The 12,247-nt window shown below is 50.3% G+C and overlaps 1 protein-coding gene across 1 annotated transcript; it reads left to right on the top strand.

The window, feature by feature from the left end:
• The first annotated feature begins 9,746 nt into the window (after window positions 1-9,746).
• Window positions 9,747-10,343, top strand: LOC123106565 (proline-rich receptor-like protein kinase PERK2). Its single transcript, XM_044528687.1, has one exon. The coding sequence runs from the start codon at window positions 9,819-9,821 to the stop codon at window positions 10,200-10,202; it is 384 nt and encodes a 127-aa protein (XP_044384622.1). The 5' UTR covers window positions 9,747-9,818; the 3' UTR covers window positions 10,203-10,343.
• The last annotated feature ends 1,904 nt before the right edge of the window (window positions 10,344-12,247 follow it).

Below are 12,247 nucleotides of genomic sequence, written 5' to 3'. Positions count from 1 at the left end.
GAGGGATCATCTTATTTACTACCGTCGTTCTAAGTAAACAAGATGCAAAAACATGATAAACATCACATGCAATCAAATAATAGTGACATGATATGGCCAATATCATATAGCTCCTTTGATCTCCATCTTGGGACTCCATGATCATCTTGTCACCGGCATGACACCATGATCTCCATCATCATGATCTCCATCATCGTGTCTCCATGAAGTTGCTCGCCAACTATTACTTCTACTACTATGTCTACCGGTTAGCAATAAAGTAAAGTAATTACATGGCGTTGTTCAATGAGACGCAGGTCATACAATTAATAAAGACAACTCCTATGGCTCCTGCCGGTTGTCATACTCATCGACATGCAAGTCGTGATTCCTATTCCAAGAACATGATCAATCTCATACATCACATATCATTCATCACATTCTTCTTGGCCATATCACATCACATAGCATACCCTGCAAAAACAAGTTAGACGTCCTCTAATTGTTGTTTGCATGTTTTACGTGGATGCTATGGGTTTCTAGCAAGAACGTTTCTTACCTACGCAAAAACCACAACGTGATATGCCAATTGCTATTTACCCTTCATAAGGACCCTTTTCATTGAATCCGATCGAACTAAAGTGGGAGAGACAGACACCCGCTAACCACGTTATGCAACTAGTGCATGTCAGTCGGTGGAACCAGTCTCACGTAAGAGTACGTGTAAGGTCGGTCCGGGCCGCTTCATCCCACAATGCCGCCGAATCAAGATTGGACTAGTAACGGTAAGCATATTGAACAAAATCAACGCCCACAACTACTTTGTGTTCTACTCGTGCATAGAATCTACGCAATAGACCTAGCTCATGATGCCACTGTTGGGGAACGTAGCAGAAATTCAAAATTTTCCTACGTGTCACCAAGATCTATCTATGGAGAAACCAGCAACGAGGGGAAGGAGAGTGCATCTACATACCCTTGTAGATCGCTATGCGGAAGCGTTCAAGAGAACGGGGTTGAAGGAGTCGTACTCGTCGTGATCCAAATCACCGGAGATCCTAGTGCCGAACGGACGACACCTCCGCGTTCAACACACGTACAGCCCGGTGACGTCTCCCATGCCTTGATCCAGCAAGGAGAGAGGGAGAGGTTGAGGAAGACTCCATCCAGCAGCAGCACAACGGCGTGGTGGTGGTGGAGGAGCGTGGTACTCCAGCAGGGCTTCACCAAGCACCGCAAGAGACGAGGAGGGAGAGGGGTAGGGCTGCGCCAAGAAGGAGATTGAATCCGTGTCTCTGGCAGCCCAAAACCTCAAGTATATATAAGGGGAGGGGAGGGGCTGCGCCCCCATCTAGGTTTCCACCCCTAGAGGTGGCGGCCAGCCCTAGATCCCATCTAGGGGGGCGGCCAAAGGGGGGGGGGAGAGGGAGGCGCACCACTAGGTGGGCCTTAGGACCATCTGAGCCTAGGGTTTGCCCCGTTCCACTCTCCCTTGCGCCTTGGGCCTTGGTGGGGGGGCGCACCAGCCACCTGGGGCTGGTCCCCTCCCACACTTGGCCCATGCAGCCCTCCGGGGCTGGTGGCCCCACTTGGTGGACCCCCGGGACCCTCCCGGTGGTCCCTGTACGTTACCGATAAAACCTGAAACTTTTCCGGTGACCAAAACAGGACTTCCCATATATAAATCTTTACCTCCGGACGATTCCGGAACTCCTCGTGACGTCCGGGATCTCATCCGGGACTCCGAACATAGCTCTGCAGTATGCTATGCTATGTACCGCACCTGAAATGTGCCTTGCCATGAGTCAGTCAAGGGGTACAAGAGTGATCTAAGAATGGATCACAGGACAGCGGTCAAAGTTATCCTTAGTAACTAGTGGACTAAGGAATTTTCTCGATTATGGAGGTGGTAAAGAGTTCGACGTAAAGAGTTACGTCGATGCAAGCTTAACACCTATCCGGATAGCTCTGAGTAGAGATACCGGATACGTATAATGGAGCAACAATTTAGAATAGCTCCAAGTAGAACAGTTGTTTGGAATAGCTCCAAATGTAGCATAGTAGTTGCATCTACAAGATGACATAGAAATTTGCGAAGTACATACGGATTTGAATGTTGCAGACCCGTTGACTAAAACCTCTCTCACAAGCAAAACATGATCAAACCCAGAACTCATTGAGTCTTAATCACAAGATGATGTGAACTAGTTTAGTGACACTAGTAAACTCTTTGGATGTTCGTCACATGGCGATGTGACCTGTGAGTGTTAATCACATGGCGATGTGAACTAGATTATTGACTCTAGTGCAAGTGGGAGGCTGTTGGAAATATGCCCTAGAGGCAATAATAAACTGATTATTGTTATATTTCCTTGTTCATGATAATCGTTTATTATCCATGCTAGAATTGTATTGATAGGAAACTCAGATACATGTGTGGATACATAGACAACACCATGTCCCTAGTAAGCCTCTAGTTGACTAGCTCGTTGATTAATAGATGGTTACGGTTTCCTGACCATGGACATTGGATGTCGTTGATAATGGGATCACATCATTGGGAGAATGATGTGATGGACAAGACCCAATCCTAAGCCTAGCACAAAGATCGTGTAGTTCGTATGCTAAAGCTTTTCTAATGTCAAGTATCATTTCCTTAGACCATGAGATTGTGCAACTCCCGGATACCGTAGGAATACTTTGGGTGTGCCAAACGTCACAAAGTAACTGGGTGGCTATAAAGGTACACTACAGGTATCTCCGAAAGTGTCTGTTGGGTTGGCACGAATCGAGACTGGGATTTGTCACTCCGTGTGACGGAGAGGTATCTCTGGGCCCGCTCGGTAGGACATCATCATAATGTGCACAATGTGATCAAGGAGTTGATCACGGGATGATGTGTTATGGAACGAGTAAAGAGACTTGCCAGTAACGAGATTGAACAAGGTATCGGGATACCGACGATCGGATCTCGGGCAAGTACAATACCGCTAGACAAAGGGAATTGAATACGGGATTGATCGAATCCTCGACATCGTGGTTCATCCGATGAGATCATCGTGGAACATGTGGGAACCAACATGGGTATCCAGATCATGCTGTTGGTTATTGACCGGAGAACGTCTCGGTCATGTCTGCATGGTTCCCGAACCCGTAGGGTCTACACACTTAAGGTTCGATGACGCTAGGGTTATAAAGGAAGTTTGTATGTGGTTACCGAATGTTGTTCAGAGTCCCGGATGAGATCCCGGACATCACGAGGAGTTCCGGAATGGTCCGGAGGTAAAGATTTATATATGGGAAGTCCTGTTTTGGTCACCGGAAAAGTTTTGGGTTTTATCGGTAACGTACCGGGACCACCAGGAGGGTCCCGGGGGTCCACCAAGTGGGGCCACCAGCCTCGGAGGGCTGCATGGGCCAAGTGTGGGAGGGGACCAGCCCCAGGTGTGCTGGTGTGCCCCCCACCAAGTCCCAAGGCGCAAGGGAGAGTGGAAGGGGGTAAACCCTAGGCTTAGATGGGCCTAAGGCCCACCTAGTGGTGCGCCTCCCTCTCCCCCCCTTTGGCCGCCCCCTAGATGGGATCTAGGGCTGGCCGCCACCCCTAGGGGTGGAAACCTAGATGGGGGCGCAGCCCCTCCCCTCCCCTTATATATACTTGAGGTTTTGGGCTGCCAAAGACACGGATTCAATCTCCTTCTTGGCGCAGCCCTACCCCTCTCCCTCCCCGTCTCTTGCGGTGCTTGGCGAAGCTCTGCTGGAGTACCACGCTCCTCCACCACCACCACGCCGTTGTGCTGCTGCTGGATGGAGTCTTCCTCAACCTCTCCCTCTCTCCTTGCTGGATCAAGGCATGGGAGACGTCACCGGGCTGTACGTGTGTTGAACGCGGAGGTGCCGTCCGTTCGGCACTAGGATCTCCGGTGATTTGGATCACGACAAGTACGACTCCTTCAACCCCGTTCTCTTGAACGCTTCCGCATAGCGATCTACAAGGGTATGTAGATGCACTCTCCTTCCCCTCGTTGCTGGTTTCTCCATAGATAGATCTTGGTGACGCGTAGGAAAATTTTGAATTTCTGCTACGTTCCCCAACATTATTAAATATCCAGAAAACAATTATGGTGTCAGCACTGCATCATCACGATGTCAGCAAGTCAACAGAGGTCAGTCTGGTCAAACCTGACCAATGGGACCCACTGGTCAGTGTCACATTGATGGCTTGGGTCACTAACGGGTGGCGTCGGTCAAGGGCCATGTCAGCAAGGTTAACGCAGATGCGTGGGGCCACTTTGATTAGTTAAAACTAAACAGGAATTAAGCTATGGTTAATTAAGGGCGTGGGGCCCATATGTAAGTGGGTCAGGGGGTTAAATAGCATGGTGATTAGGCACTAATGAGGTGCCATGTCATCATCACCCGACTTTGGCCGGCGACGACCAGCCCGACGGCGGAGGTACACCGTGCTCTCGCTACAAGGCACCATTTCACGCGTGGTTTGCGGCTACGGGTTGCTATGGTTCGCGCGCATCTGATGGAGCAAGCGAAAGGAGCTGGGGTGAGTTGTGGTGTCGGCGGTGCCGAGTGAGGCGGCGGCCGGAGTTCGAGTTTGAGCGGGCGCAGCGCTGCAACTCGCAGCGAGCTAACGGGGCGACACAGGTGGGAGCTATGTCGAGCAGGAGCACGCGCGCAACATCTAGTGAGCTAGGGGAGCACGACAGCTCATGCTCGTCGGCCATGGCGGCCGGTGGCACTTTGGACTCGTGCGGTGGCCAGCTAGAGGGCGGGCGCTGATAGGGGAAGAAGGGGGAAACGGCATGGGGCTCACGGTGATCTCACAGAGACGCTCAGAGTGCTCAGGGAGGTCCTGTAGCTCTCAAATCGACGACGGTGATCGTCGGTTGCCGGCGAGGAAGACGGTGATGCTTACGGCGATGAAGTGCGCCCGGGCTTATGATCTTTAGCGTGCAGACGAGGAAGAGCTTCTCTCAGTGGCTGGACACCGCACGGGGCCTAGGGTGCGCGGTGGCTACGGCGGCGAGCAACGGCGCTCTCCGGTGCGCTCCGTGGTGCCAGGAAGAGAGGGCAGAGGAGGGGAGAGGCCGCGGGTGTGTGTGTGAGAGAGAGAGGTCAGGGGGTGTGTGGCGTCGTCTAGAGCCGTCCAGAGCGAGCAGGCAGGCTGGAGGTGGCCTCGCGCGTGTGTGCGCGCCGGTGGCACACGCCCTCCTGCCTACTGGCAGGAGGCTGAAGACAGTAGGAGGGGAGGAGCCGGGCTTGCCGGTTGCTGGGCTGCCAGGTGGGGTGCACAGGTAAGGCGAGGTGGGTTTTCTTCTTTCTCTTTTCTATTTCTTTTTGCTCTGTTTTGATTTAGTAATAATAGTAAACCATTTCATAAAACGCTAGAAATAATTATGGGTGCTTTCTGAATTATTCCAGTGACCCTTAACAATTTCCAACATTTTTGGAGCATCTAAAATATATATAGCATTTAAATAGCTCCAAATCAAATATGTTTGAATTAATTCAAAGTCCAAATATGTCCTGCAAAAATTTGAACCATTTTTGGTAGATGCTTCCACCTTGATCAGAAATGATGAACATTTTTAAAGGGCATTTTGAAATCATTGAAAAATATTTTGCTTGGACCTATTTGAATTCCTTTGATGCTAGGGTTTGAACATCCCCATTTCAAATTGCCATGAAAGTTAAACATGATGCAGACAAGATGCAAACACTAGGCAACACTAGAATCTAGGGATGTGACACTAGGGCATATTTCCATCAGGTACATGGGCTAGTGGCCCATTTACATTGTGCGTAGACGGGGCCGGATGTCCAGGGTCGAGTCCGGATGTTCGGGTTGGCTCTGGCTTTCGGTGTTGTAGGGTTGGGCCAGATTTCCAGGATGGGGTCGGATGTCTGGTGCATGTAGGTGCTCGGCATCTGGACTGCTGCTGGGGTTGAAGTCTCCAGGGGCCGGATGTCCGGGTCCTGTAGCATCTTGATGGTTCTCCTTGTTGAGTCTCGATGTCCTTGCACTTGTGGACTTGTCCATCAGCATGAGGATCTCCGAGAGGGTATTATTGGTACCTAAGCACAGATAGCATTCCGGATTGAGGTACTAGCCATGTCTCATGTGGGCCATACGGAATGTCACTAAGGAGAGATGTCACCTCGGTCTCAAGAACTCTTGCACGTGCATGTGTCATTGGTCCACTTGGCACTTGGGGGGACGTAGCTAGGTCCATGGGGATGACAGCAGGATGCTCCGCATCACCAGTGTAGTAGAATGCATGAGAGGAGGATGAGAGGAGGAATAGAAGGTATGTAGGAGATCAAGGGGTGTCATTAAAACATATCACACATATACATATGTACAGTTCATGAGGAAGATTTAGATCTACTTGTCTACGATTGTCGAAATAGAAAATATGCAACACAAAAGTCTTGCGAAACTGTGAGATGAAGCTACCGGTCAAAGGAAATTTCAAACAGTCAACCATGCACTACGAATGAAAAAATTCATCCAAAATAGCTCCAAACAGGAACACGAAATTAAGCATTTAGGGTCGACAAAACTACGAACCAATGCCTGAATGGAACCATAACATTGATGTGCATCCTTTTCGTGTAGAGCTTATCTCAAATCGAAGCATTGTTGTGTAGAGTAGAAGGGATGAAGAAGAAAGGAGATTTGAGAGGATCTTAGTGGAGGTAGGAGAAGATAACACGCATAGGCTATATACTAGCTAGCATCGCACTGGCATACTCTCGTGCCAGGGAAGCCATCATGTGCGCTCGATGTGGCTCAACTCAACTTGACTGGCTGAAAAAACCACCGATTCACAGTTCCTAGCAGGCCTGGCTCGAAACTACTTTAAGTTTCGTGTGATGCAGGCCCAATAGTGAACGTAGGCAACCAAATAACATATTTTCTTCCCGTGCAGGCCTGGTTGACCTCTCTATGTGGGTTACCAAACACGTACTCAGTGATTCACTAACTCGCTATGTAGCTAATTTTGGTAGAAAAAGTAAGCGCGTCGTTGTGTGCCTTCGGTCGCGACCTGATGGTTCCTGAACTCTACATTGTAGAACTTCCATAGGTCATATCCAACGTTGACCCACAAAACAAACACCGCATCCGTCCACAGACAAAGGGAGAGCAGTGCGCGGACATGGATACGGGAGCCGGCCATCCAATATTATCCGCATACATTTCAAATAAGAATTAAAATAACAAGATAAAATTCATGCAAACATGTCGGATTTCATTCAGCCGTTTGAACTGAAAACTAAAAAACAAATATATCTTGTACCGGACCACCACTTTGTGCGCGTGGCCACCCTGCTCGACCGCACAACCGTTGCCATATGTTTCGTCGTCATCATCGCAGCAACGCCAGGGCCTCGGTTGCCCATGGCAGCCTTGTTCGGTCGCAGCCTGGTGTTCGCAAAGGAGTCGTCGCGGTTGCCCGGGAGCGGGGGCTCCTCCTTCACTCACGGGAGAGGGGATGCGCGCTTCGGCTTCACGCGATAGCGTTGCAGGGACGGTGGCTCCTCCTTGACCGCACACGGCGGCGAGGGTGGCGTCGGGCCCATATGACGGAAGGATCGCTCCGTCATGATCTTCAACCAGTGGAAGAATTCTTCTTTGTCCGGCACAGTGGCCTCCAAAAGGAGGCGGGGCTGTCGCTACAGATGTTGCGGCCACGCTTGATCCTCCTTCTCACTAGTGGAGATGACAATCTCCTCCTTGCTGGAGGTGCCGCCCGCCGTGGATGCTGAGGGGCCCGGAGAGCGACGGCGTTGACAGCATGATCCGCCTGACGAAAAACTGCCGCTGGCTTCTCCCACCAACACGATGAACCAGGAGTTCGACATCGCCCTAGTTGGATTGAAAGCGGTGAGAAGGAAGAACTTAGGGAGGATGAGGGGCTTGGAGTTGGATTGAAAGTAGTGTGGATATGTGCATTGCCGGTGCACGACTTAAATAGCAGCGGCTAGGCAATGCGAAGGGCCGGTCAGCCCCATTCAATGCGGCGTAGCGGCCGAAGTTGGGATTTTGGGACGCAGCGTCTATATTGAAATGGCAACGCCTGAGAGGTCGCATCTGTTAGTGCCGCCCTCGCGTCTGGTCACGTCATTCGGCATCAATGCCGGCCACTTCATGCTCTGAACTGGCATGAATGCGACGCGACAAGCGGCACGGGCGTTGGATAAAAAGTGCGCGAGAGATGGGAGTTTTTTGTGAGTGGGCCAGTGCAGTCAGAAACGAGCGTGACAGCGGTCCGGACACCCGCAACCCCCAATTTGTCTCGGGTTTACGTGAAAAATGTGTCTGGGCCGATTGTCGAACCGCTAGAGGACCGTATTGAATGGCAAAACACATCTAAACCGCGCAGTTCGAACGGTTGCATGCGGTTCAAGGATCCGCGTCAAAGATGCCCTTATTCCCCGAAAAAGATGAAACAGACTCCACACAACACAACCACGTCGCCAAAGCCCAAATAGCTAAGAGCATCTACAATCCGATACAGCAAATCCGACCCCTCAACCTCCCGTGGACGCATCTAGGTGCGTTAGCAGACAGTGACAAGTCACGCCCTCAAATAATCTCTTCCACAATCAGATAACTGATTTGCAGATTGTCAAATTCATGTTATACATGCAAGTAAAACCTAATCCAGAGATTAGCCCGTCCAGCTCCGCCATCCGGTCGCCGGCGAGGCAGAGTAGGACATGGGACACGAAATGGTTCACGGGAGTCGAGGCCCTGTCGTATCCCATACCCCACTCTTTCTCGCCGGAGTCTATAATCTTGACGGTGCCGATGGACGTGAGATCGATGATGGATCTGTTCTAGGAGGAGCCGGCGATGTCCACCACGACGCGGTTGTGATGCCCGGACTGATGCACCATGTGGAGTGCCGAAGAATGCAACTCCGCCTCGCCAACGTCCACCGCCGTGAGGGTTGCCGCCGTACCACGCGCCTGCTGCCTCGCATAGCGGACACGCCGCGCCATGTTTGCGTCGGACGACGCCTATGCGTTCAAACCCACCTCGACGTGCCAACAGAGGGTTTGCGCACCCGTCACCGTGTTCGGACGCCAGACGGACCGCATCGCCTCCGGTGAGGGAGCGGCGACAAGGCGTATCCATGCGCAATTTGGGCAGACGCAATACATTTTCGACGGAAGGAGTCCGAGGGTTGTCGTCGGGTGGCCTCCTCCTGGGTGTTGTGGAGTGCAAGCCGGACGGTTATCTTCTCCTTGGGACCGTGTAAGCTGAGCTTGGGGTCGACGAATCTACAGGTGTAGGACTCAGATCTGCTGTCCGCCATGTCAGAGAAGGCCGAAGATTACTGGACAAAATTTTGGGTAGCGAAGTGAAGTGAAAGGGAGTGAAGCGGTTAAGATTTGATCTGCGGAGCAGATGAGGACAAATACGACTGGACCATCCTATATCTAACTCATATTTAAACTGAATATATGATAGGTGCCGGTCAGTTCGGCTGTTTGAGGTTGGTTTAAGGCCCTGTCTGGGTTGGATTTTTTTTCCTGGCCGGTGTGTGACCGTGCGTTGTAGATGCTCTTACATCAGAATGCGAGTGGTGACGCCGGAAAAAAAATGCATGCGAACGGTGACGTGCGTGTCCTGCAGTAAGGCCGGCCACGCAGGCGGCAGCCTTCTGACACGTATGCCACACGTGTCGCATCCTATGGTACAAGCTGCCCTATTAAATCATCAACCGCACTACGTGCGAAACAGCAAGGAAAGCAAGCGGCACAAGCCAAGCTCAGGCAAGCAGGCGGCACCTCAGCTAGCCAACAGCAACCAACAGATGGCCTCCTCCGGCTACCTCAGAGCGGCCAGCGGCGCCACTCGCAGCCGCCAGACGCTCCTCCTCCGGCAGCGCCCCGCTGCTCCGGCCACAAGCGCGACACCGAGCGCGCTCGTCGCTTCCTCAGCGACGCGGCACGCGTCGACAGTCCCCAACCCGCCGCCCGGGGCGGAACCTTTGCCAGAGGACGCGCCGCGGCAGACACCGCCGAGGCTCGGGGAGCCGGACCCCGTGGGACCTCCCACGCCGACGCCCAAGGAGAAGATAACCGGCACACCGCCGTCGGAGGAGGATGACGGTGGGCTACCCGGCGGAATGCCGGACACGACCCCGCCACCGGACGTGCCGTTACCCCCTGCCTCGCCCGATGGTAGCACCGTCTAGCTCGTTCGGTCCGTCTGTGCGTGCTTGCTGCGTAGCTTTTTTTGTTCTTTTGGATCACTTGATGCGTAGCTTTTGCATACGGTGTCAGTGTGTACATACATGTTGCAGTGGAGTACGTTCTACCTTTTTCACTACGGAGCACCGACGTGTACTGTTTGTATTCTCTCGAGTCACGAGCATGCAGCTTGGTGCGCGCATGGTGTTAGGCTTTGCCTTCTCATAAATCAATGCACACTAAGTCAAACTTTCCTCTATCAAAGATTTGGAAGAAAAAAATTAAGCGTAGAGCATCTACAGCCGCAGAGAACAAATATGACCCCTCAAACGCACGATGACCGGGCATTCTTCAAATAACCTCACTCACATATGTGTATCTAATGTTCGATTCCTTAAATCTATATTAAATCATGCAACGTAAATCAAAGTACGTACATCAGCAAATGGACACAAGCAAACATAATACTTCCACCAAAAGATTGGATGTTCAAACGACCACCAAACTTCAAACGACGGACAATTTGAAACTACATCTAAAACTTGAAATTAAACATAATAAATTCTATTTTTTAGATATTCATGACAATGTAACAAACGTGCTTGACAATTTTGATGTGAAACAGAATAGCAACCGCTTCGTTGGTTAAAAAGGCAAAATTAAGCGCAATAAAAAGGCAAAATTAAGCACAACAATTGAAGGTAACATTTGATGTTTGATTTTTTTCACAAATCAAAATGCTTAAGCTTTTTCCTTCAAATTTATGGATAATATTTGAGTGTGACAATGAACATATATATTCTAAAGAAATAAAATAATTTGCAAAATATATTTTTGGCAAGCAGTGGCATATGGTCCCTATAGCCAAATTACATTTTCGTCAACCTCGTAAGACCTAACTACGTGGTAGTTCTCTTTTTTCAACCCAAAGAAAGAAAAGCGATTTCGCTAGCTGCCGTCAGGAGAGTTCCTTTGTGACCGTTGATGAGGACATCACAATCATCGACAAGTCTTCAATAATTATAGGTCCAATCACAATAAGTCGTGCCAAATTAATAAGTGACCAGGTGAACACTAACTTAAGTTTATCTTGCAACCTTAATGACACAACTATGATTTCATTTACATTGTTGTTGGTTGAACTTAGGTATCACATAGAATAAACCCAACAACCTATGAGCTTTTGAAACAGCCGGTTTGGAGGAACAAGTTTGGAGGAAACAAGTTTCAAGTGAAGCTGATGTTGTCAGTTTTTACCTCTAATATTTTGGTGTGCCACACACATGTGGTGGAGAGACGGGGCCATAAGGGTACATCAATAGAAGCTACATCAAATTATGTTTCCAACGCAAAAAAACCTCACATCATTTGGAGTTGAGAGTCAAAAGTTGTAGTCATTCTCGTGAAAGGTGTCCAAACTGTCAAGGCTTCGCGAATTTCCGAGGAGCTCTCCAACAACTCCCAAAATTGACTGCTTATGCCCCCAAGAAGCCATGCAAACCTGTTTATTTTTGGTACCATTTTCACACCTAGCCAAGGGGGGTTGTCCCTGCTATTAAACCCCATCTCCCCATTCTCTAGAAGAACCTTTTGTCAAACCATTCAGCTACAAGCTTATGCAGCAAGACTGTTAGAGAGATCCAAGAGATCTTGCTACCTTTTGCTCTTGTAAGTTCATTCGGATTCGCGAGAAGGAGCCTCTGGTTCCCCCTAGTTCGTGCTCTACGGTTCCGGCCGTTTTGTGTGGATTAGTCCCGGTTTGTGATTCTGCGATTGTTCGGACAGCGGGTTAGAGTTTTTGTAGCTTCGGCCAGCCTTCGCCAACGTACGGGTTGCATCCAACCTTGGCAGGTATAAAGTTAGTTATCCCGGCTGCTTGCAGCTAGTTATCCCTCCCGATTCGATCCTACGATGTGAAGATCGGGCCACCCTCGGGCGTGAACTCGTTCATCGGGTTCCCACCTATCATCTGGCATCACAGCCTACGTTGACACGATAGGATCTGTTATCCAAGTTTATCTTGCTATCATCCCTTTAGATCAAGTGTTTT

The sequence above is a fragment of the Triticum aestivum genome, chromosome 5A (genome assembly GCF_018294505.1).
Source record: "Triticum aestivum cultivar Chinese Spring chromosome 5A, IWGSC CS RefSeq v2.1, whole genome shotgun sequence".
Taxonomy (NCBI): Eukaryota; Viridiplantae; Streptophyta; class Magnoliopsida; order Poales; family Poaceae; genus Triticum; species Triticum aestivum.
The sequence above is the reverse complement of the archived record's forward strand: the minus strand, read 5'-3'. Positions and strand labels throughout refer to the sequence as shown.